The sequence below is a fragment of the Peromyscus californicus genome, unplaced genomic scaffold (assembly GCF_007827085.1).
Source record: "Peromyscus californicus insignis strain IS unplaced genomic scaffold, ASM782708v3 Scaffold_16__1_contigs__length_79575227, whole genome shotgun sequence".
In the NCBI taxonomy this organism is placed as follows: Eukaryota; Metazoa; Chordata; class Mammalia; order Rodentia; family Cricetidae; genus Peromyscus; species Peromyscus californicus.
Window position 1 is genome coordinate 10,067,465 of NW_026294458.1, and position 26,340 is coordinate 10,093,804.

The 26,340-nt window shown below is 47.8% G+C and overlaps 1 protein-coding gene across 3 annotated transcripts in view; it reads left to right on the top strand.

Annotated features, from left to right (window-relative positions):
• The window catches only part of Masp1 (MBL associated serine protease 1), an 82,353-nt gene that overhangs the window by 37,318 nt on the left and 18,695 nt on the right, over positions 1-26,340 (top strand). The window contains exons 9-14 of one of the 3 annotated variants that reach the window (XM_052740310.1): positions 5,324-5,461; positions 6,840-6,914; positions 17,324-17,461; positions 19,942-20,055; positions 21,315-21,500; positions 24,549-24,616. In XM_052740310.1, coding sequence (XP_052596270.1) covers positions 5,324-5,461; positions 6,840-6,914; positions 17,324-17,461; positions 19,942-20,055; positions 21,315-21,500; positions 24,549-24,616 — 719 coding nt within the window. Of the gene's footprint in view, positions 1-1,320; positions 2,040-5,323; positions 5,462-6,839; positions 6,915-11,010; positions 13,412-17,323; positions 17,462-19,941; positions 20,056-21,314; positions 21,501-24,548; positions 24,617-26,340 lie in introns of those variants that run through there. The other 2 variants (XM_052740308.1, XM_052740309.1) reach the window with 2 other exon arrangements.

A 26,340-nucleotide genomic window follows, 5' to 3' on the forward strand; every position in this document is an offset into this window, starting at 1 on the left:
GTGGTGCTCAAAACTGAACCAGACACTGTAGTCAGGAAGTTGTGGTTTTAAATGTAAATTCTAGCAGCTGGGTGGGCCTAGGTAATTTGCTCATACTCTTTTGGCCTCATCCTCCATGGTCAAGATTGTGGTGAGAACTAACTGGGTTCCTACCCATACCATGCCTGTAGAGAGCCAGAAATACATTCAAATGTAATAAGTGCTTAGTTATACCCAGCCCACCCCCATCAGAGAGCAGGGGTTTGGAATCTCTGTTTCATATTTCTGGAAAACAGAAAGTGCTATTAATATTTTGCCCTGGTGAAACACATGGGTTATTATAATGGAAACGTTGACAGAGTAAGGCCATATCAGATTGTATCATTTTATGTGACCTATGCTGGAAAGCTACAGATCATCTTATCACTTTATACTTAAAAGTTGACCCAATTCATTTGCATTAAACTAGATTAGGACTGTTACAGCCCTTGTTAACACTCAGCCAGCGTCTCTGAGCATCTGTGGGTACTTTGTACTCTGGTAGGTCCTCGGGAAGACGAACAGTAAGACCGATGAGTTGAATCATTGGGAATGTGCAGGGAGGGGTTGGAGACAGACAAGAAGTATGCAGGGTGTGACTAAGGCATATGCAGCAGAGAGACTGGGAATGTGGCTCAGGAGGTGGCATGCTCGCCTAGAATGCACAAGGCGCTGGATCCAGTCCCCAGCATTGAATATACCGGGCATGGGAGTACATGCTTATAGCTCCAGCACTCCAGAGATGAAAAGTGGAGACAGGAAGGTTAGGAATATAAGGTCCTCTTCAGCCATATAGTGAGTTCAAGGCCAGCCCAGGCCATGTGATACTCTGTCTAAAAGAAAAAATGATAAAAAATAAAAAAAAAAAAAAAAAACGTACAGAAGAACAGGAAGTGGGAATTATGGGCTGTGGTCCTGGCCCTGCCTCCACTTTGTGGTGACAAGTCCTTCTATACTCTGAATGCCATCTGTCAAATAAGCATTTTGGCCAGATGAATGCAAAGCTCCCAGCCAGGGGCAGAATTTTATCTTCCTCAGGAGCCAGGATGTAAGATTATGCAAATTCTCAGAGTGATACAAATTCAGCAGTCCCAAACTGTCCTTCACACTGCCTGTGCCTAAACTGCACTCTGAACACTCCGGGAGAAGGGTTTCCGTATTTCCTGCATGAACTATTTCTGCTTTGCTTGCTAACTTTTCTCTCTCTCTTCCTTTTCTCTCTCTTCCTCTTGCTCCCTCTCCCTCTCTCTGCCCTCCTTCCTTCTGTCTCCTGGTCCTACCATGACTTCACCACGGTCACAGACAGCGAGATCGATTTGGAGAAGGAATTCGAGTCAGAGCCAGTGACAGAGTGAATGACAATCATGGGAGCCCCACACAGTGCAGACAGCCGAGGATGGATTGTACAGAGACGCCCCCCCCCCCAATCCCAGAGCCACCCTACCCTGCCCCACCCACCGACACTCCATTGCCCACTTCAGTGTGGACTAGAACGGATGCGAAGCGAGGCAGCCGCGCCTCAGCTGTGGAAAGTGTTGCCCTCCTGAGAACAAATTCTCTCTTGATGATTTACTCACCATTCGAACTAACTCCAAAGAGCAATGAAAGACAATGGGTGATTTTTTTTTTTAAATCTCTAAGTAAACTGTACTTGTCTCAAAGGAAAATATGTCCTTGGGTCGAGAAACACAAATTTAATATACAATCATATGTCCTAGATCAACATGGACCCTGGCTACTGATCAACTCCATACTACAAACTTAAATGGGTCAGGATGCCAGCTACTTAATGACTTTCGAATTTTTGGCTTCTGCTACTGTCTTAACAACCACGAGTTTATAAAATGAATAATAACACCGAGTGTGGATTTTTGAGAATCTGGATGTTTTCTCATTCAGAAAGTGTATTTCCCATCCACACTGTTTGGGCTGAAATTCTACTATCCAAGTTTCCTTACTACTGGGGCTTACAAGTTTTGTGTTTCTTAAAACTCACTGATTAAAAACCTTAAAGAAATGAGCATCAATCACATCTGGGGGCAGTGGTCCTCAGCTTGGAGGTGATGACTCTAACTAGGTCATAAACAACAGTGAAGAACATCAGCATGCATGCTGGAATCTACAAGGCAATGTCTGCCTGAGCACACATATCTGAGAGGCCCTGCTTCTTACTCTATGACAACCCAACCTAATGGTTAGATGGTCGGTCACTTAGTGAGAGCAGAATTCTGCAAATGTGGATGTTGAGTTGGAGACTGAGGTGCTGTCTTATGGTAGAGATGTCCTTGATAGAGGAGATGGGATGGACACTAAATGTCATCTGGGCAAAGTTTGCCAGCCCACAAAATGTTCACAATCATTATGCAGAGGTGAGAGAGGGACTCACAACTCAAGAGGAAGATTTGATATGTGTCCAAACAATTGTAACAACAAACAACATAAGATGTGTATCTAAGAGACGTTGAGTGAGGATTTCAAGGACACAAGAGCATGACCTATCCAGTTAGAAGAGTTACAGAATTTTAGGAAGAAGCATGGTGGTATGGAAACAAAGTGCCCAGATATCAGGGGTGGTACAGGCAATGCCCGTGAGGAGGACATGGCATGCTGGAGAGTCTGATGACATTGGAGTATAGATGCGCTGAGGGAAAGAGAATGAGATCAAGAAGGTCGTGGGGCTTAATCCTTGGTCCTGAGTACCAGAATCTTCTTATGGAGGGCTCTCTAAGAAGCTCCTGAACTACAGAAAAGCATGTTTAAAGCTTAGGCCAAGAAAGATGTGTTAGAAGAAAAATAAATGGCAGCAGGAAATGACCAGAGAGACAAGATGTGGGATAGCACCGCTCATACCACAGAGTGGTGAGCAGGGCAGGCTGAGGAAGGGGAGGAGAGAAGAACATTCTGACTCCAGGGTGTGAAGTGGCCAAAGTCAGAGAGGGTGAGTTCGTTTTGTGTAGCTAACAAGCTACCGCAACATGGATGCCAACACCATTGCGCTGACAGTTCCGGATGTTAGGAGTCTTGATGCCCCACCCTCAACACTTTGACCAATGTCTCCAAAACTAAATTCTAGCCAATCAGGGCTTGTGCTGTCTGGAGCTCAAGTCCCCCTGGAAAGTCTGCAGAGTGAGGACAGAGGTAAACATAGAACAGGAGAAACCCTTACTAATAGCTGGGGACACCATTTCTGACACACACTGATTGTGTCAGGCAAGAAGCCTTCAAGCTCTTGGGAAAGTTGTCTCCTCTCAAAGACACAGGACTTCCTCCCTGTCATTCTGCACTTGGGAAGAAGGTTGCTCCCTCCACACTGACTACAGTTGAGCTGACATGGCTCTCTGTTTTCTGTTTGTTACCCTCTCTCGCTGGCATCTGTGTCAGTGGTCAGAGTTACATGTGTGGAGCCATGTAAAAGCATGCCCTCTACTGAGAAAATATCTCTAACACCAACCACTCAAGCGCAGGGCCAAGCACTCAATTCCTCCATTAGGGATAGAAGAGTTGAGTCATGAGGATTACTGAAGCTAAAGAAGTTTCCAGAAGGCTCAGGGAGGTAGCAGTAGTACCAGTATCCAGGTACCAGCCTAAGGGATTTTCTAAAGGTAGAGAGAATATCAGCTTCAAGTCTCATCGGGAAAGTCAACTTAAATCTATGTAGGGTTTTAAATAGTAGTCTCTATTTCTTATTATCCTGGTGTTAGCCTTCACGCTTACCTCACAACCTGCCAGAGTGTCTGTGTTCTGGGTTATCAATGCAAAGGAAGTAATCTGCCCAGGGGACTTGAAGGCCAGGACCCCTTTGGGTAAGAAGTACCCACATGCACTTCCTTCCCTCACCCCCTTTTTTTTTAATCTTGAAGGTTCTGGAATCAGACAAATTGTAACTTAGGTAACTCTAGTCAATCTAAAGGTGAGTTTAAAGTCCTAGGGTTAAAAACCACAATGTCTCATCGATGCTCAGAGGTTAGCTGCCCCTCTCCAGTGAGCCAAATTGAGGGGGAGGTGGAATTTTGGAAATTTTACCAGAACTCTGGAAATATTGACAGCTAGTGTCCACATCAGCCAGCTAATGTTTACTATTTAACTAGAAAGCAGATATTCAGGAACAGCTAGTACCATTTACTGGAAGAACACTGAATCCAACCAAGGTCAGGGCTAGTTCTCACTCTAATTATAATTCCCTAGGTAACTTTGGATTGATCGAGGCTTCTCTCTTTTGGCTTATCTCTGACATAAAGAAAAATTTCTACGTGTTCTACCTCAGTTTCTCTTCCATCTGTGGAATTTCATGTTTCTCTAATTCTGTGATAAACTATATTATATGTAGGATTAGAGTTTCCTTAAAAACAAGCATCATTGTACTCTCAGGGTTACTTAAAGAGAAAAAAAGAAAACAAAAAACAAAAGCAAGCATCATTTTCCAAAAGAGGCCCTTAAAAAAAAATCAGTAGATTGGGTCCTCAGCCTCTGATGTAACCATGAAAAGATGTCTTGACTAGGCTGATTCATGCTAGACTCCATCCATGCTAGCAACTTACCTAAAATGTGGCTAGACAAGCAAGTTTTCTAAAGCCCATCCTAAGGGGCGGCATCTTTGGTCACGTCCTATACTAAGATGATAGCCAGCCCCAGTATCCAGCACTATCAGAGGAGAAAATGAACAGGTGGAGACTGGGAGTTCGTCCATTGAGACTCTCTCTGCATTCTGTGACAGATGAGCTGCCTGCAGGGAGCCAGCAGGGTGGGGCTGTGTACTCACAGAGGAACTGGGTTCTTTTGTTTGTTTGGTTGTTTGCTTGGTTGGCTGGTTGGTTTTGTTATTTTAATACGAAGTTCCAATGTGAGCACATTAAATGTTCTTATTCGGCCTGTGGTTGGGACTGGAAAAAAGGGAAGATGATTTGGTTCAGGTCAGCCAGGATTTTCTCATTGCGCTGTGGGCTTCATGCCTGGGCCACGGAAGCAGAGACGATTGCAAAACGAGCTGGGAGTCAAAGAGGCTGTGGTGGGGGAGAAACTTTGGTCTCCATAAGTCTCGGCAGGCCGGCCCTGCCCTGAAATTGACACCAGGGCAGGTAAGTCGACCATAGAGTTGGATTGTAATGGAGAGATGCCAAAAGTGGAGATGGCAGCCGTGTGGGCAGTATACTGCACAGGTACAGGGTGCCAGTCCGATAGGATACAGTGTTTCTCCCTGGAGTTGGGTGTAGTGTATAACCTGCACATCAAAGGAAGATAGATGCCCTGGTGACCCCGAGAGGAAGAACAAACGGTAGCTAAGGGGGTCTCTCTTCTTCTCTCTCAGTTGTAGACTGCGGAGTCCCAGCGGGGTTGAAGCATGGACTGGTGACCTTCTCCACAAGAAACAACCTCACGACATACAAATCCGAGATAAGATACTCCTGCCGGCAGCCCTATTACAAGATGCTTCACAATATCACAGGTAAGCCCTCCACGTCTACTGTACCTCACACTTCCTGGGCCTCGGGCGGGGGCTTGAAACAGCTCTAGGGAGGAGGGGCTGCCTAGCCATGTGCAAAGCCTTGTGATCCAAGTGTCACGTCCCATTAGGCACACCATTTGACCCTTGCTCCCCATGTGCTCAAGGTGATAGGTCCGTTTAGACACACTTCAATAGTCCCCGGACCAAAGCCAAGGTGTTCGCCCCTTTAACTTGGAATTCTGAAAAGATTCTAGTAAAATACAGAGCCTGTGGTGGAACATGAAGAATGTGTCCATGACAAAATTCAGAGACTAATTGAGCCTCTCAAGGAAGTCTGGACTCTGCCAAAGTTAATTCCCTCATGTGTCTGAGGTAGAGCTAGGATTTCTAGAAAATGGCCACTGGGGCTGACCCCACTGTCTCTGCCTCCTCTTGGGGTTGACCAGACCAAAGCCACCCAGTAGAGTTGTAGCACCCCTGTGGGGTTTTCTTCAGAGACATGTCTCACTCAGAGGTCAGATGGGCTGAGAGAAAGAGAAGCAATTGACACATTTCAGTGGAAAATCCAACACGTCCCAGACCAAGACCCAAACACAGCCACCACGGCTGTTGCTCTCCAGGCCTCTGCATAGTTTCTGGCCAAGATTCTTGGCTCGGCCCGGGGTCAGGCGGCAGCATGTAGGCCAGGGGTGAAGGACTAGCAACAGCCAGTCTGTTGGTCACAGCGAAGGTGTGGGAGAAAATAGGAGAAATAATTAGAAATGTGCCCCCACTTCTCCCGAGAATGAGTCCTTGTGGACTCAAACCACCATTACCCTCAAAGTCACTCCTGGTCTCCAGCAGAAAAACAACCAACCCTCATGGAGACAAGAAAGCCTCCCCTCTGCATGTGAGCACCGAGGACAGTCCCTTAGTTCCTCTACGTCTCCAAAGCTCACCTTTAAATAAGGGATCGTGCTGTAGTTCACGCGGCTATTGTCAGGCCCACATTGGGTGGGGGACACAGATATGCCTCATTAAAGAGCTCAAAGAAGGGAGAGAGGAGCATGTGTGCTGACAGAGCTGGATGAACAAAGGTCCTGTGACCCACGAGAGACACCTGCCAAGGCCCAGGAGTAGAGAGAAGAGCACAGACTGCCCTCAGGCAGGCAGGGTTAGACTGGCAGGGCTTCTGGAGCCATGCTGAGGAGTACGGTGTTTGCTTCTGAGGACAGTAATTCGGAGCTGAAGAGACAGCTTCTTCAGGTCTCAGAGACGACTGACTCAGAGAGACCCTGAAAAGCTGCCGTGATCCATGTTAGAGCAATTGAGAGCCCAGGCCTGTTTCCCGGGTGTTCCACGTAATCATTTTCTTTCTCCGCTCCTTTCCCTCACAAAGGTGTATATACGTGTTCTGCACACGGGGCCTGGACGAATGAAGTGCTCAAGAGAAGCCTGCCCACCTGCCTTCCAGGTACCTCACTCACTGAGTCCTCTGTCTCACAGTATCCCACGCGAGGTCTGTTAATGTCAAGTTGAGAAGGAAAGGCTTTGTTTTTGAAGTGATGTCATCAGAAGGTTAAAGGTCAGAAAAGTCTAGCCCCACCTCTTCTCAAACTAACCAGTGTCCATACTCGGCCTGCTTTAAGATCTCAGAAGCCTCGGATCTCTTTGCTGTTCAACTCCAGTCCTTTCCCACTAGGTTTTTCAGCCAAAGCAATTTGTGTGTGCACCTTGTGTTGTGCTGGGGAAATCACGAAAATGGACACCCTGTCCTTGGGCATGCACCAGCCCCTAAAGAAGATAACTATAATGTGCTATTGAGCCCAAAAAGAGTTATGTGCACAAGTAGATCTGATTCTGCCTCCTCCATGTCTCATCTACTGGCCCTGCTTTAAAGTGGAAAGCGAACTTTGAGGTAACAAGAGGTGTCAGGATGAATATAGATGTTGGGGAACTTGCTTTGGCATTGAAAGTATAGATGATTAGCTTTGCATCATGACTCACAATGCAGCTATGCACAATTAGAAAATTATAGCTCAAGATTACACACTGTAGAGCTAAACACAACCCACAGAAATTAACTTCAGTACATACAATGCTAAAATTTATACACTTTTAATTTCTAAAATTCGAGAATAATAGCAATTAAATGATGCAGCACTTAAGACAGCATTGAAGAACATTGAAATGTTATCACCCTTCCTGATTCAGCATGCACATTTCCATGAACAGCAGCTTTGCATATGGTGGCTTTTTTTTTTTTTTTTTTTTTTTTTTTTTGCTGAATGAATATGTTGGGCAAACTGAGATAGTGTACTTTATTCATGACACATGTTAGTAACCCTTGGTGTTCATTTAGTGGGCTTCTAAATATTGAGTTACACATTAAAACACCAGGCTAAGGAGCTTTCTGAGATTAATCCTCAGGACATGAAGAGCACAGCAGCATTTGAGTCTGTTCCATCACAGGCACACTGGGCCTCCTAGCAAGGGGAACTCAAGGTACATGCGTGTGCAGGAACGGAGGGGTGAACACCAGAAAGGGACAGAGGCAGTATAGAAGGAAGAGGCCATGCCACTCACACTCTTAACAATTCCACTCACCTCAAGTTGTCTTGGCCACAAGCACGTTCACGGACTCCAAGTGGGAAAGACTTTAAAAAGAGCAGAATGGTGGGTCGGTAAAAAGCTGGAGGTTCAGATGTCCGTATTCCTAAAATATTATGTGGCCAAGAAAACTGAAAATCAGTTCCCATCCTAGAAAGCCACAGTGTGATGTCTGGATGGGGAATACATCCTGGGCTGGGTGCAGGCCTGCTGCAGCTGTTTCCCCGTGGGGTCTTTGGTAAGAAATTATGTTATCTGGGGATGGGATTCCATACCTCAGAAATGAGTGGGCAAGACCAAGAAATGGCTGACATTTTATGGTTCTCAATGGTCATCAGTCCCACTCTGTAAAGAGCAGCTTGGATACACTGAGTCATGAAATTCTTTTAACACGCAGAGTCTGGCAGAATCATAATGTATCATTAGACCACACTAGAACTTTCCAAATTCTTTCCTTCTGAAAGCCTGGGTAGTAAGCCAGACTTGACAAAACCATTTCATCCAGTACCACAGTGACTACCCTTTTGTGGTGGAGGGCTATAAGCAGTCAGGATTCACTACTTTTTTTTCTGACATGAAAACTAAGGATCAAATGGGTGGGGTGACTTTTACAAGGCCACCTTTCGAGTTGGGGCTGACCTACAAGATAACTCGGAACATTGCTGTCTACGTGGGCAGTGCTGCACTTTCCTTGACAGGTCATAATTTATTTCATCCAAAGGTATTGAGAATCCCAGAACACCACCTGTTTGTTTTAAGGAGCCTACTTCCTTCGGTACCCACCATTTTTATTTTTTGTTTTAATCTGACTTCAGCATCGCCAAAACTTTGAACGTTCCAAGAACGTTCTCTGTCCAAGGGAAGACTGGGAGGGGAGTAACTGTGACCAACATGGAAGATTCTAAGCATGGAATCGGAGGTCATTGTCACCAACTGCTGAGTTTCACTGAGCTCGGTGGTGCACACCTGGAGTCCCACCTACTTAAAAAGCTGAAGCCAAAGCCGAAGAGGAGGAGGGTGGGGAGGAGGAGGGTGGGGAGGAGGAGCAGGAAGGTCCTATTTCAGTGAACTCCCCCAGTGACCTGTTGCATCATTTAAACCCCTTGAAAAATCAAAGGTACATCAGAAGTAAAACATTGTAATTGGCAAATGAAGCTAGTCTTGCAAAGCAGGCTGCATTTCCTTTTCTTGATATTATTTGTGAGCAAACAACCTCCTCTGAAACTTTGTTTCTCGATCTATAAATTAGCTGTTCTCTAACATTCTTTGGGCTGTAACCTTCTGTGACCTCAGGATGTACTTGCACCTTGGTTGGGGACAGGAACCATTTGTTGCTGGCCGTGAGCTCCGTTGTGACACGGACTGGGTCGTCTCTTTGTCCCTCATCAGATTATGGTCACAGACCCCCCTTGAAATGTCACCTTGTTGTCTGCCGTTTGTAATGAGAGACTGGCCCTGAACTTCAAAGCCCAGGCCAAAACGGGTTAGAAGGTCTGTTTACGTCTGGTTTGGAATAAAAGACAGGATGGCCCAGGATCGTGGAAGAAGCATTTGGCACTGGGAAGAAGAGCATCCGAAAAGCATTAGCCTGTTGAAAGTTTACCCTCCCAAAGTCACAAGAGAACCCAAATGTTCCTTGGTCTCTAAAGAATTGTTAGAAATGCTCAGGGCCAAAGAGGATAGCCTGACCATTGCAACAGGATGCACACGCCCACACCAGCCTCTAACACTCTGCCCGGGAAACGCCCGTATGAGTCCGTTCATAGCCAGTGAGGGCTTGTTACTGAAGACCCTCTGCTCATAAGTTTGGCTGTGGGAGTTTGGTGACACATGTGTGTGCTCGGGGTGCAGCTCAAAGGAACGAAGTTTTCTCTCTTAAAGGTACTACAGGACCCCTGGGTGCAATGATGGGTGATCCTGAGCAGGGAGCATGCATCATTGCTTGTGGATTATGCCACCTTTTCCTTACCCTGTACACACTGAGCCTTAACACACAAACACCAGTGAGTCCTTTAGGCCAGAGAAGCCTATGGCCATGGTCTTAATATGTAATAAAGCAGTATACAGATGAAAACTCTTATCTTATGATCTAGTTTAGGCCCTGCTTACTTGATGTGATAACCATGTCACCTTGGGCTAACCTCAACCTCTAGACAATGACATTCATGTATAAATTGTGGACATAGTAAACATAAGAAAAAATCCAAGAAATTTAAAATTTGGAGATCATCTTTCAGAAGTTGAAATACAGAAGTACGAACTTAGTTCATTTGGAAAGTGGAAAAGTTAAGTCAAGAACCCAAGCATCTCGGTCTGGCATGAAATCTATGAAATTCTCACTGAACTTAGTAATTGTGCCACATGCTGCATAATTCATAAAATAAGCACTAGTAGCACACCCATTCTGCAGATGAGGAAACTGAGCTTCTGGCAGTCATACAACTTGCCATGGCTCATAAAGGGGAGTTATGGAGTTGGAAGCTTGACATCTGACTACTATAGTCTGTTGGATGGCTGTTGAGGCCCTCTCCATTTCTCTGTGCCCAGCTAGAGAAAATGCCAGAAGGTTCTCTGAGTGCCCGTAGTGCAAATGGCTTCCGGGAGATAAGATGCCTTTCAAGAGAAGAAGGGGTAAAAGTGTTCTCGGCTAATGATGGCCAAACACGGTCCAGTCCAAAAGCAGTTTAGCCAGAAGTGGCTCAGGTTGGACAAGGCCAAAATATAGAACGATCTGGTACAGGAATGGCTCTGGTTATGGAGGTCCAAATTAGACGTCGGCCAACTCAGAGAGATTTAGATGTGACTGAATCACAGCTAAGCTCTCCAAAGCTTGCAGGACTCAGGCTAGTGAGGGTTCCATGGTGGCATAATCCACAGTGGGTGAGATTGGACTTCTCTTGGTTCTTTCCATGTGCTTGACTCTGTCCCCATCTCTTGTTTCCGCCTCCTCCTTCTTGCAGTGTGTGGGCAGCCCTCCCGGCCCCTGCCGAACCTGGTGAAGAGGATTATCGGAGGCCGGAACGCTGAGCTCGGCCTCTTCCCGTGGCAGGCCCTGATCGTGGTGGAGGACACATCCAGGGTACCTAACGACAAGTGGTTTGGCAGTGGGGCCCTGCTCTCTGAATCCTGGATACTCACAGCAGCCCACGTGCTGCGCTCCCAGCGCAGAGACAACACAGTCATACCTGTCTCAAAGGAACATGTCACCGTCTTCCTGGGTCTACATGATGTGCGGGACAAATCAGGAGCCGTCAACAGCTCTGCTGCCCGAGTAGTCCTCCATCCAGACTTCAACATCCAGAACTACAACCATGACATAGCTCTGGTAGAGCTGCAGGAGCCTGTGCCCTTGGGAGCCCACGTCATGCCCATCTGTCTACCGAGACCTGAGCCTGAAGGTCCAGCCCCTCATATGTTGGGGCTGGTGGCTGGCTGGGGCATCTCTAATCCTAATGTGACAGTGGATGAGATCATCAGCAGTGGCACGCGAACCTTGTCAGATGTGCTACAGTACGTCAAATTGCCTGTGGTGTCACATGCTGAATGCAAAGCCAGCTATGAATCTCGTTCAGGCAACTACAGTGTCACAGAGAACATGTTCTGTGCTGGCTACTATGAGGGCGGCAAGGACACATGCCTTGGAGATAGTGGTGGGGCCTTCGTCATCTTCGATGAGTTGAACCAGCACTGGGTGGCCCAAGGCCTGGTGTCCTGGGGAGGACCTGAAGAATGTGGTAGCAAGCAAGTATATGGAGTCTACACAAAGGTCTCCAACTATGTGGACTGGGTATGGGAGGAGATGAACTCCCCAAGGGGTGTTGGGGAGCTTCGGGTGGAACGGTGAATGCATTTACTTCCTTGGGGCCTGCCTCCCCTGCCCCAGATCAAGCGAGGTTACACTACACACTGCCAACAGCATACTCCATGTTACCAGACCAAATAAACTACAACACACTGACCTAGCTGGGCCCTCATCCTCCCGAGATAGCCGCCCATCCCCCAAGACGGGGGTTAGTGTGGTACAGGGAAAGTCTCTAGGCAGGAGAACTCAGTCCAAAGCTTCAACCAAGCCTCTTCCTCCCTCTTAGCCTCACCTCTCCAGCAGGACAGGGGAAGCTGTTCCAGAAGGCTTCAATCCTCGGTGTCAATCACTCCTAATCACCTGTCAAGTCCAGGAAGCGCAGTATCGATGTCAGACTGCTTGGACCTGATTATTAGGAAAGGCTTACCTTCAGCTCAAGTCTGTGTCTGTGTATTTCTGGGCCTGCCCTAAGCCTAGTTCTTCATGTAGGAAAGAACCATTCAAGTTCGGGGGAACAAGCTGTGAGCCCGAGCTAGCTCTCAGAGAAGAGTACCTTGGAACACTTCTGTTCTTGGAATTTCTCCTAAGAGTTTCCTGCAGTGCAAGGCTTATGCTTGGTGATCTCAGCGCTTTAAACAACTGAGAGGATACTGGGAGGGCTGTACCAACTGAGCGGGGGACTAGAAACAGCTCTCCGAAGCCCCTTAAACACCTGCTGCCCACTCAGAATACACTGGGCCCATGTGCCACTCAAATACCGGCTGGCACCATAAGGTGTCAACACCTGCCACTCCACACAAACACAGAGCAACCTTCCAGCCCTGGAATGTTTCATCTCTAGACTTCCTGCCCCCAGACACACGTATGGAGACCCGGCAACTATTTGGAGAAAGAGAAGACTCTGCCCCGCTGTGCCCCATTGCTTCTCAGCAGGAAAACAGAAGAAAATATGGACTCAAGACATGATGAAGCACTCCAATACTACACTCGACCCTGGAGCCTGAACTCAGCAGGGAATCTACCAAGTAGCATTCTCTAAGCCATCCACTCCTTGGTGCTCCAGGGACCAAGGTCAGAGAAGCATAAGGCTCGCTCATTGGAAAGAGATAGAGAGCCCTGAGTCTTGGGTTCTGTCTCTAGCTCTACCTTTCAGCTGCCCATGTGACCCCTGACATCATTTTCCCCTTTGAGCCTCAGCCTCATCTGGAGGATGAAGGCAGAAGATCCGTTGGGGTCTGTCCAGCACTCTCAATGGCCACCTCCCTGGTTGCTAGTGGCATTCCTGGCTTGGATTCTCCTGGTTGAATTCTCTCCTTTCCCCGAGTTCACAATCCCAGGAATCTCCATCAGACAAAGGCAGCTGGAAAGACCCAGAGAGGCATGTGGAGAGAACTGGGAAAGGTCAATCAAAACACACTCCTGTATCTATGAACGGCACATGTAAAGGCTACTATATTTTGTATATTTAATACCACAGGCTTTGCTGCTCTCTAAGGGGCCTCTGCACCGGTTCTCTTGTAGGGGGTCTACGGTGGCAATAAATCTGTGGATAACCAATAGCCTTGGTTTGAGAGCTTGTTGTGACGTGCGTTCATTCATTTTGATCTTTTAAAACATCAATGTGCCTTCACTAGGCTCCCACGCCCTCTGTAGGCACAGATGCTGGCATCTGAGCAGCATCTAAGATGAGGTAGTGAGGAAGAGGGGTGCTTACTGGTTATTGGCATACTTCTTCCTCAGAAGTAAGGCTGTAACTCCTCTCGTTTAACTGCCTACGATTGCACCGTGGCTTCAAAGAGCTCACACCGGCAGACAAGATGGGGCTATGTGCGTGTTAACATATTAACACAAGCAAAGGCAGCTAACTGTCACTGAAGGGATGAGATTGAAGTATTGTGGAGATGGAATTAAAAGACGGTGTGACTGAGTAGCTAGGGGGACTCAGGATGGCTGAGCAGAGGCTGCAAAGACTCACGGGGAGGAGAGAGAAAGGGCACAGTGGACAAGAGAGGAAAAACAGGACAGCAGGCCTGAGCTGAAGACAGAACAGTGGACACCGACAGACAGACAGTCTTACACACCCCAGCCCGCACCATTTTCTAGTCAGAGATTCTCAGAATTTGTCATGTTCGATTCATGTGGTGGGACTGACTTGCTGAACATTGCAAAGTGCTGAGTCTCACCCCCTGCAATTCTGAATTCAACAGGGTCTGAGTACAGCTAGCATGACAGGGACATGGCAGGGGAAAACTGGGCTATTGAATTGTCTCTAAGGTTTGGTGTTCTCTTTTATGCCCTTGGCTTCCTTTTGTTCTCTGCAATTTGTCTTGGTGAGAGGTGGGGACCCCCCTACCATGCGTGATAATGCAGATAAGGCAGTTTAGGCCAACTTAGGGGGTGCATCAGCAAAGCTTGGGTCGTAGGCATCTCCTGAGACACCATACACATGAGGATGCAGAGGCAGAATCACCTACCGTGAGAGTGGTGTCTCTTCATGGCACACACACATGGTTTGCCTTCATTTGGGATTTCTATCATACTTTTGAGTGTGTGTCATGCTTTATATGCTGTTGAGAAATAAAACAATCCTAAATCAGCCTTTGAAAGCTTTACACCCTGCTGGTTTCAAAGACTGCCATGACTCGAATTTGACAGTATTTTTGATCTGTATTTTCCACTAACTAACTACGCTGGCTTTGTATTGTGGCACATGGATTATTTGCAGCATGCTGTGACATAGAATGGGAAGATGTGTTACCTTATGTCTAGTAAGTTTCCATCAGCTTAATGACTGATAAGATACAGAAGCAAAAGAAAAGGGAGGTGACATGTATTCGGTCAGTTCAGATACCAAAAGAAGTCTAGAATGACCAAGGGTAGGAGGGCGGCTTGTGGAAGGAGAGGACAAGGGCTCAGCTTTGCCAGGGTCGAAGAATTCTCAAGCAACACAGCTGCAAATGTCCACTACCAGTACAGAATCAGGGACTTCAGAAGAGAAAAGGTGCTTTCCAGACACGAGGTGTTACTTACCAGCAATAGGTAGGACAAAGCCTGGTGAGAGAAGGCATTGTCTGGTGGGAAATTGCAGAGAACAAAAGGAAGCCAAGGGCATAAAAGAGAACACCAAGACAGAGGATTAAAGGCAAGAAAAAATATGCTTCGGTAGTTAAGGAGAGAGACTGGAGAGTAGTTAAGTGTTCACTCATCCAGTGTAGACTGGGGGTCTCGGCAAAGGCCTCTGGGGTGGACATTCATCAAGGTAGGATCCAATCTGCACGATCCTTTCTGAGGGACTGTCAGGGTGCAAGCTGCCTGTGTTTGAACTGCCTGACACCCTATGTCCCTCTATCCCCCCTCCCTCCCTCGTAGGCACCCCCTCTTTCCCTCCAGTCTTTCCTGTGCCTGAGAAAGGCTTTCAACTATCCCCTGAGAGCAGGAAGCTGCAGTAGCATCGTCCTTTCTCCATGGCATCCCGTAAGAATTATGCTCAGTTCCCGGGCTTTGCTTCCTTCAAACACAGAAATCTTTTCTTCTTACCACAGTGCCCAACTTCAAATAAAAGTCTTTCTTCCTCTCCCTCCATCTCCGCTTTGAAGTCCAAGTCTATCTATCCTTTCCTAAAAATGGAGGGCCAGCTTCAATGGTGGGGGAGCCAGATGGCAAAGAAAGGCTGTAAAAACGGAGAAAACACATCGGACACAAAATCAAAACCAGTGTTCTCTCGTATATGTAAATATCACTGTTGAAGTTGCACTTAGAGCCCAAAGGCGCCTGAGTGTAGGTCTACTGGCTATTCCAATGATTGCCTTATTTCCAAGGGTGAGCAGTAAAAAGCACCTTCATCAGGTCCAAAGAAGGGGAAGAATGCAAAGGGTGTGTGCTCCGTCTTCTTGGGAGAGGCTCCATTACAAGGGAAGAGAAAGAGAGACTGGGGAATGAGAGGAAGGAAGAAAGGGAAGCTTATTTATTTGTGTGTGTGTATGTGTGTGTGTGTGTGTGTGTGTGTGTGTGTGTGTGTGTGTGTGTGTGTGTGTGTGTGTGAAGTCTTGACCATGTTTTGTGGAAGAAGGAGAGATGAAAACTACCGAAGAGCAGCATCCCCAGGGCCCTGAGTGTCTGCTGGGAACGGGGTAGGGTGTTGACGAGGACCACTGCCTAAACTTTGTGCAGCAGCACTGGGAGATGCTGAGACTGTGATCAAGGGTGCAGCATATTTGTCTGGGATTCAGCCCAGTCTTGGCTTTGAAAGTGGTCATGGCTCCCTGGATCCAAAGAGCTCCGTGGGCCCTGGAAGCCACATTGTTGGGAGTTAGTGATGCTGGAGTGGAACAAGCCCAGAGTTGGGGTCAGGTGACCCAGAATTATATTCTTGCCATTTCCCCACAGAATAACTTTGCCAAATCGGATATTTTTCTCTAGACTTTGACTTTTGTTTTTTGTTGTTGTTTTGAAACAGGGCTTCTCTGTGTGACAGTCCTGGCTATCCTGGGACTCGTTTTGTAGAGCAGGCTGGTCTCGAACTTGCAGAGATCAGGCTGCCTGTGCCCACATGCCGGAGTTAAAGGCGTGCACCACTACCGCCCAGCTGGACTCTGACTTATGACAAGAGGGACACACGGATGGTTTCAAAGGGCATTCAGTCGTGGCTTTGTCGCCGAATCTGTATCAAGGAAGGCAGGGGATGAGACAATACAGCAGGAAGACCTTCATTGTAGGAGTGTGCAACTCCACAGGCTCTGAGAAAGGCTTTCTCTAGGGACAAGGCCCCTGCTGATGGAGCATGAAGCGTCTTCATTAGGAATCTTACATTTCGGAGACAGAGAAAATCAACATCAAGAGGAGGAAGGGGGAAAAAGAAAGACGGGGAAGGGGGGGGTCCACAGGTTCATGTAACTGAAAAGATCATTCCCACACGCTTTCGGTATGGTTCCTTAGCAGAGCTCAGCACTGGGGTGTGGTGCCCGTCTCAGCCCGCACCTTTCCATGATGTTTGGAAGCACCGTTCTCCTGTCCTCAGCATGTTCTCCACGAGACTAAAGCTGGCAGAGCTGGTCCTGCAAACAGCAGCTCAGCAGAGAAAAACTTTTTATTCTAACGTCAGTAATACCTTCAACCCAGACTTTGCTTGGCTGTCCAAGGACACGTCTCACTTTAAAGACATTGCTATGGCCCAGGGTCTAGACCTTTGATGAGTCACATTCCTGCTCCTGAAACCAGAGTTGAGGCCAGTCACACTCAGGCTACCTAGACCATGAATGGGGAAAAAAGTACACACACACACACACACACACACACACACACACACACACACACACACGAAAACAAAAACCTCAACAATAATACTATTAGGAGGGCCAGTGGCTGATGGGTGACTCGTAGTGACAGATGTTCCTAAGAGAATGATAATCTGGCAACCCTAATGGGTAAGGTGGAGTATAGAATGTGACCTTCCCTCCTTCTTTTGGGTACAGTGTGTGGCCTCCCCCAGTTCTCCCGGAAGCAGATCTCCAGGATCTTCATGGGACGCCCAGCCCAGAAGGGTACCACTCCGTGGATTGCCATGCTGTCACACCTGAACGGGCAGCCCTTCTGTGGGGGTAGCCTTTTAGGTAAGGAGAAGGTGAAGGGGTGAAGGACCCAGGGCTGGGGACAGGGTGAAAGCTAAGGACCAAGCTTCCCGTGGAAACTGGCCATTTCTGCATTGAGAATCACAGCCCTAGAAAGAGTGTGGAAAAGCAGAAAAGGAAGCCCTCAGCCAAAACCAGGACAAACATACTCCTGTGCTAATTCCTTGAGCTGTGGTGCACTTCCTGGATTCAGGTCAGTCTCCTGACAGACGGCTGGACATGGGTTGTGACCCACAGCACACACATGTGGCACTGAAGTGGGATGTGCCAGAGCTGCCAGATCAGGGAGAACCAGGACATTTACCCATCCCTCCCCCCGCACACACCTATAAGCAGCAGGCCTAGACATCGGGGAAAGTGGGTTTCACAGGGCCTTGGATGTATACTTGAGAACTTAGATCAGATCCTGGACACAGAAGCAGATTTCTAGGCACATACTGGCCAGTCCAGTGGGGACCAAGAAAGGCAAAGGAAAGGGAGATAAACAGAATGCCGGTAACAGAGTAAGACCAAAAGGGCAACACACAGGAGACCTAGGACACAAGAGGGAGATGATGAAGACAGAATAAGACGTAAATAAACGACTTAAAGACAAAATGTTGAAAGCGCAGCCACTGGCTACATCAACCCCCATGTTGTACCTGCTTGGTGTGTTTGGTAATGCAGGAGCAAGGAGAACAGAGTGGCTGAACGGGACTCCTCTGTCCACTCTGCTCTGTTTTAGCAAGTCGATTGAGAGAGTCTGTGTCATTAATTCAATTAGTCACTTTCACACTAATTTCTTTCTGCATATTTAATTTATTTCCCACCAAAAAAAAACGGTGATGTATGACAAGAAGAGAGACTGGTGGGGCCTAAGACACCCAAGGGAGAGGAAAAAATCAGTACAGAAGAAAGGGAGGGAGGAAGCCTGTTGAAGAAACAGAAGAGGAGGAGAGATGGAGAGGAAGGGCCCCAGGCAGTGGAAGGGGGGGGCGTTTGTCGTGTTTCCAACTTTGTTAGGAAGGATGAAGGATGGACTTCACCCATTGCTTTAAGACTTTGAAGTAGGTTTTTTCAAACATCGACTTCCATGTTTTAAATATGTGAATAATATTCATCCTGTGTTGGAACTGGCTGCATGTTTATGTTTGAAAGCGGAAATTCACTTTTCCATCAGCCCAGCTATGAGTTTCTTCACACTTGCCCCTCCCCACCGGCCTGCAGATCTGGAATCCCTGCTTCTGCTACTCTTGTCATGGAAGGGGGTGGATAGGAGAGAGCAGAGAGGTCGGAAAGTGTCTAAGAGACCGAGGAAGAGGCCGAGCACTATCTCTGTGTCCACACTGAGGTTCAGTAGGGGTTGGGGGTGCTGGCAGAGTTCAAAGTTGAAGTTAATCTCTAGGCAAGCCAGAGAATACCACTAGACTCATCTAGAGAGTCCTGCTCTGGGGCAGGATTTCCTAACCTGAGTACCTCAGCCTACCTTACCCGCCATTCTAATAATTCCTGGTCGTGGGCAGGTTCAGGATGTGCCTCATGGAAGAGAGGGTTCTGGGCTGAGATTTGTCCATAACACGTGGCCTCTTCTGAGAGGGACAAATAGAGTCTGGAAGCTGCTCCGGAAACACCCCTCTGCCTTTGACTCTGGGCTATAGCCTGGATCACTGATGCTTACGTCCACCCAGCTCTGTCTACAATGATGTTCTTCTGCTTGGCTCCGGCTGGGTGCGTCCAGGCCTCAGCTGTTTGTGGACTTGCTGTTAGCTCCGTTGAAAGGAAGGGCCAGAAGAAGTTTGACTCCGAGTTAAATAAACGTGAAGGACATACTCCTCCAGGGGAAGATGACAACCAGGGAGCGCGCGAGGCCACTAGTCACGAGACCTGGTACCACTCACTTGCAGTCACTCCAGCCACACAGCTGTTCTGAAGGGCTGGCTCTGAACAGCTGTCCTCAGCCCTGATCGCAGTCAAATTACAGGAGGAGCCTTTCATACACGGCAGCTGGGCCTAAGCCTCTAGCTCCAATGGCCTGGATGTAGGTCACAATACTGACGCCTTCGCTAATATCCAAGGTGATTGCCGTTCTCCTCAGTACTTGCCAAGCTTTCATGTGCATAGGAAATACTTAGGGGTCTTCGGAAGACGTTCTGAGGAACCCCCGAGTGCTGCTGGTGCAGACAGCGGAACTACACCAAACAAGCGAAGCTGGGAAGGAAGGCGGGCCCCACCAGATGTTTGAGGACCCACCTCGGGCTAGCTGGAACTCATCCATACCCCGGGCCTTAAGGAAGCCCGGAAAACCTCTTTTCAATGTCTAGCCTGGCCTAAACTGAAGAGGGAGTTAGAACCACAGACCTAACTCCTCCCTCATCTTCAACTGGGCTCCTGTGAGTGTCTGACTTGGGGCCACGAGCACACTGAAGGGAGGTTTGGACACTTGCAGGGTTTGGGACACAGAACGTGTGTGCTCTGTTCTTCAGGTTCCAGCTGGGTCCTGACAGCCGCTCACTGCCTCCACCATCCACTTGACCCAGAAGATCCAACCCTACACAGCTCATACTTGCTCAGCCCTGCTGACTTCAAAATTATCATGGGTGAGTGAGGGTCAAGACTTCTAAAGCCAGTTGCGGTTCTTGGAACAGAGTCCCCCCCAGCTACCATTTCCAAGGCTCTTCTTTATGAAATAAAGACCACCCGCTGGCTCAGTTCCGTCCAACACTCTGCCACGGTCTAATTAAAAACTAGTGCCTGCCCGTGGCAGCCTATAAACCTTCCAAAACAAGAGCAGGGTCTGCTGTAAGAGTGAAAGCCGGAAGTTTTGAGTCAGGGAAGTTTGTAAGGAGATATGTTTTTTGATGCACATCAAGATTTTTAGTAACTAAAATTTCATTTGGGGAATTAAAAAAAAAATTCTCTTAGCGCTAATTTGCATTACAAATTAGTCTCAGAGGACCAGAAAGATGGGTCTACAGTTGAGAGCACCTGCTCTTAGAGAGGACCAGACCTCCTTTCCCACATCAGCAGCTCACAATCACCTGTGACCCCAGCTCCAGAAGACCTGACACCTTCTTCTGACTCTTGCAGGTACTCGTGTGCATGTGCATGGCACACACACACAGAACACACACACACACACACATGCATGCACACACACATGCACTAAAATAAAACAAAAACTTTTTGAAACACCAACAACAGCATCCAGGAATAAATAGCTTAGAAGCATTTTCAATTTTTTTATTTATTATTTTATTTTAAAAATTAGTTTACAAAGTAATATTGCCGTATGGGGTTGACATATATACATATTTCACTGTGGTTGGTTCTCCCCACCCCCTTCCCTGCTGTGCCTCTTTACTCCCAGTTAACCTCTACTCCACTTTGCTCCACTGCCTCCCCTCCCCCACCCCCTCAGAGGAGCTTTTCCTTTTTCTGGTCACATGGGTCCCATCCTAGTGTCCTGATCGTCACTCACATTTGCTCCTACTGACAGGCACATATTTAACAGAAGCTAGGATAGACACGTGAGAGAAAATGTACAGGGTTTGCCTTTCTCAGCCCGGATCATCACACAGGAAAATCCTCTAATTAAGCAGGCAACCTACGACGCAGACACTAAAGGGTGATTATTATCCCCCGGACAGTGGCCATGGGCATCAGAACAAACATTCTCAGTCGATGCGATCATCAGAGGTGGAGCCCTGAGAATATGTGGGGTTTGACAGGCGAACAGGACGGCTGAGGGGGTGGGGACAGAGAGAGGAGGTATGAAGGCTGGAACAGGTACTAGATGGGACTGGGGTTCCACCTTTCTCTGCACTGTGCTCTCCCTCACACACCTTCCATGGCGCAGGAAAGCACTGGAGGCGCCAGTCAGACGAAGATGAGCAGCATCTGAGTGTGAAGCACATCACCCTGCACCCGCTGTATGACCCCAGCACCTTTGAGAACGACCTGGGTCTGGTGGAGCTGTCAGAGAACCCAAGGCTGAACGACTTTGTGATGCCTGTCTGTCTGCCTGAGCATCCCTCGGGGGAAGGTACCTGTCTTGTTAGAGTTACTGTTCCTGTGGTGAAATACTGTGACCAAAGCAACCTGGGGAGGAAAGGGTTTATTCAGCTTACACTTTCACATCACTGTTCATCATCAAAGGAGGTCAGGACAGGAACTCAAGCAGGGCAGGAACCTGGAGGCAGGAGCTGATGCAGAGGCCATGGAGGGGTGCTGCTTACTGGCTTGCTCCCCATGGCTTACTCAGCCTGCTTTCTTATAGAACCCAGGACCACCAGCTCAGGGATGGCACCACCCAAACTGGACTGAGCCCTCCAAATCAGTCACTAATTTAACAAATTCTCTACAGACTTGCGTACAGCCAGATCCTATAGAGACAATCTCTCCATTGAGACTCCCTCCTCTCAGGTAACTCTAGCTTGTGCCAACAAGAACCAGCCAGCACAGCATCCCTGCCCTGGCTGCATCTCTGTAGTGTGGCTGTGGCTATGGCAAGGCTTTCTTCTCCAGCACTGACGAGACTCTAGTAAGACAGCTCATCTCACAGAATTGCTTCCCCTAAAACAACAAAAGCGGAACTAATTCCACAGTGACACAACAGTAGTAGGGTCGAGGTAAAGGGGCATGCTTGTTTTTCCACACAGGAACACAAAAACCAGCTGAGCAATGACAATAGAAAATTTTAACCAAGTATTGATGAACTAAATAAGCAAAGGGAAAAATCTAAGAAGGAGAGACATGCCTACAGGAAGAAATTGCATATACCCTGGGGGGAAGGGACTGAAACAAGAAAGCCCAAGTTATAGAGCTTAGAAGAGTAGAAAGTGCCTCCCTTTTCTGAAAACCCCATGCATCAAGAGAACCTGCCATTCCATGCTGTCACCCCTGGCATCACCGAGTAGTACACAGAGGAGTGGGTGGGGGTGTGGCTCAGGCTGGCAACAGAACTCTGCAATGGCATGCTTGTCTGGTGTGCACTGGGCCCTAGCTTCAATCCCCAGCATCACACCACCCACAAAGAGTGGAAGGACGAGCTGAAGCTGAGGGCCAGTAGCTGATCTCCAGCACAGATCCAATCATGCCGCTGGCTTTCCTGTGAGTCATCTTGAGGATGCTGCCAGCCTCATTAAGCCTAAGTCCCTCACCTCTAAACTGGACATGAAACCCCAATCAGGCTGGCAATGTTATTAAAATGAAATATCACAAACAGAACATATCCAGCTAAGAGCAGGAGGCCAGCCCGGGGCAGCTGGCCTCCTTCTTATTGGAATTCAGTGTGTCATATCCTCACTCATTTCCTGAAGCTTAAAGATGTTGCAAAAGAAAATGCTGGAATCTGAGAAGTGTTTAAGAGAAGTGAGCCGACAGGAAATATGTAGGTAAGGCTGACTGATTAACCAGGCACTTCGAATATGTACTTCGTATGTACTAGCCTGGCATTCACCTACTTACTTTATTCCTCCTGGAAGCCTTGTACAACATTTTGCCGTGACTTATCACTGTGCCCATAGGTTACGGCACCTCTCAACACCCGTAGAAAAACTTCTTTCTTCAGTAGACAGAGATGAACACAGAGGCCCACAACTAGTCAAGTTGAAGCAAATAAGAGACTATGGAGTTCTCAGCCCTAAATGAGATATCTATATCACACCCCTCCTCCCAGGGTTCAGGGATCACTGTGGAAGAGGTGGGCAGAAAGAATGCAAGAGCCAGAGGTGACGGATGCCCACAGGAAGACTGTTTTGTGGACACAGCAGGGCAGCCACACGTATGGACTCACATTGGTTGTGTTACAGCATACACAAGACCTGTGCAAACCCAAGCCAGACACAATCCGAGCATGCAGAGGGGAACTCGGCACAAAGTCCCACCCCTTACCGAGGAGTATGGGCGATTGACAACTTCTGGGAAAGCGGGGGTGAGGTTATTTAAGGGTGTGGCCTCTAGTAGGTCAACCACACTCCAGGGTAAGGCCACACAGCCAAGTAAAGACTGCACAGATTGGAATTCTTGGTGAAAGAGAGAAAAAAGGGAGAGAGGTCACAAAAAAACGTAGGTAGGGAAGGTGGGTAGATCTAGGACGAGTTGGGGAGAAGGGGATGAATCTGATCAAAATACATTGTACAAATTTGTCAAAGAGCTAAAAAATGCAAAAAGGAGAGAAAGAGGGGGGAGGGAACGGAAGGGAAGGAAGGAAGGAAGGAAGGAAGGAAGGAAGGAAGGAAGGAAGGAAGGAAGGAAGGGAAGAGAGACGCTGAGGTTCACCAACGTCATTAGAAGCAGACTCGAGAGTAGAGCTGAGGTTCTCTGAATCTAAACGCAGAACTGTTTCTAGTACCCAAGGCTCCTCATTAAATAAGAATGCAATTGCTCTCTCTACCCTCAGCAATTGCAATTTTGTCCCCAGATCTGGGACGTCAGAAGCTTATGGAATGTCAGGGCTAGTTTTCGGGATTACCAAGTCCAGCCTCTTCATTTTAGAGATGTGGAGTCTGAAGATGAGGTAGGGGAGCAAATGTGGCCTGACCTGTAGCTGACTAGGCTGGGCTCTTCATTTATTCCCAGTCATTGACCGAGCACCCCCTTCCTACACCCCAACACTGCCGTAGACTTGAGGGTACAACAGGGAACAAGATGGGTAAATTACAGCTCTCACAGAGCCTCGGGTCCTTGCCGGCTGCCAGGAAGGTGAGGTAGACAAACAAAGAAACCAGGTAATGTGTCACAGGAGCGCCGGGTGGCGGCGGCGGCGCACGCCTTTAATCCCAGCACTCGGGAGGCAGAGGCAGGAGGATCTTTGTGAGTTCGAGGCCAGCCTGGGCTACCAAGTGAGTTCCAGGAAAGGCGCAAAACTACACAGAGAAACCCTGTCTCGAAAAACCAAAAAAAAAAAAAAGTCACAGGAGCAAATGCCATCCAACTCAGCAGGCCTCTTGCCCTCTTCCTTCCCTGCTGCCTTTCTCTGAGGTAGCCACGTCAGCTCTTTCCCCTCGGGCAGAGGATGATGCAGCTGGCAGGGTCCATCTTCAGCACACTCCTAATGGCCTTTCTCCTCACCGTGTCTTCTCTCCTCCAGGAACCATGGTCATCGTCAGCGGCTGGGGGAAGCAGTTCTTACATAGGTTTCCAGAGAACCTGATGGAGGTGGGGTTCAGTTTATAGCCTACAAGCGTGACACCTTTGCTGTGCATCAGGCAGGCCCTCCTGCTGTCCACTGCCTGTTGTGGGGTTCGGAGGCTTGGAGAAGGGAAATGATACGAGACCAGGCAGGGACCAGATGCAATTCCAAAATTTAACAGGACTCAAAGTCCCAGAAAGTTTGATGTGTTTGTTTAACTGGACTTGGGTTCCAGTCTCTAAACACCATTCTGTGTCCCTGACAGCTTGTGAAAGTCTCAGAATACGGAAATCCTCCCGGAACACAGCAAGTGTGGGTACCCAGCAGGCTCCTGATTCTTCTGTACACCATGAAAACTGCATACCAAATTGGCAAGAATGGGCCAGACTCCGGGAAACAAAGTTCTTTCTGAAGGGAGCTTCAGCCCTATCATTTCAGACAAGAGGGCTGAACTTGACCTAAGGAGCCATGGTTCCAAGTCTGGGATGCTAGTGACTTCTGTAGTCACCTGAAAGAAGTCATTCCACCCTTTTAGAGTTACAAGGGACAGGGATAGCATCAAACTTACTAGATTTCCTCTAATAACCGCCTGGTTCTGGCCTTACTGGGTTCTATTATGGGGCTGGGTTCTAAATCCTTGACCATACGATATTTTTTTAAATCACAGTTTAAAGTTTTAAACATGTAGCAATCACTCATTGCTTCGTTCATGAACTCCCAGGTGGTTACCTGCTGTCTCCTGTGAACTAGCTACTAGGTGCGCCAGGGAGAAGAGTGGGCAAAAGGGGTGCTCTAGCTCCTGAGCTCCGTGTGTTTACAGTCAAGTGGCACAGACAGGAAGTAGTTATGGGTATGATGAAGGTAATGAAGAAATGCAAGATGCTCAGTGATGTACAAGGGAGATCTGGCCCCATCTTGGAGGCTCAAAATGGCTTCCCAAAGGATGATACTCTTAAATGGTACCTGAATGATGAATAGTAGTTAATCAGGGACTCCACCACACGCTGAAAACATGTCCTCATGACATGGCTTCCTGTCCCCACTTTCTAGGAAGGCCATAGCCCAAAGAGACTCTGCATGGACTTTAGTTCCCTTGTAACAAGAACCCACAGAGGGTGTATGCTCGGAGCACATGGTCCATTCAGTTCTTGCAGTGAGGGAAAGTAAGAAACGAGAGTTCACTACAAAGCAAGCGTGGCAAGCTGTCAAGGACCGAGTATTTGAGGGGGCGGGGGTGGACAGATGAATCAGCAGTTAAAAGCGCTGGTTGATCTTCCAGAGGACCCAGGTTCAATTCCCAGTACCCACATGTCGGCTCGCAATTGTCTGTCACTAGAATTTCGGAGAATCTAATGTCCTCCTCAGTCTTCCACCGGTACCAGGTATGCATGTGACACACAAACATACAAGCAGGCAAAACCCCAGCTGTGTTCAAAATAATAACACTCTTAATTTTAAAAAATACCTAACATCTCCAGATAGTACCTAATATCTATACACTGCCCAAGCACGTGATCATTCATTTCCTTCGTGAAACTGCATGTGATTAGTTTGTCAACCCCTGTGAGGTCCATCTTTAAGATTAGGTATGAGAGTCTCAGTGGTCTAGGAAAGAGATAAAGCCACATGCACCAAGTTCCAGAGCAGGGCTAGAGGAAGCATATGCAAATTAACATGGGTTTTCTATACATTGTGGTAATGGAAGCTGATATGCGCTAGGCAACTATTATTGTCTCCGTATGACAGATAA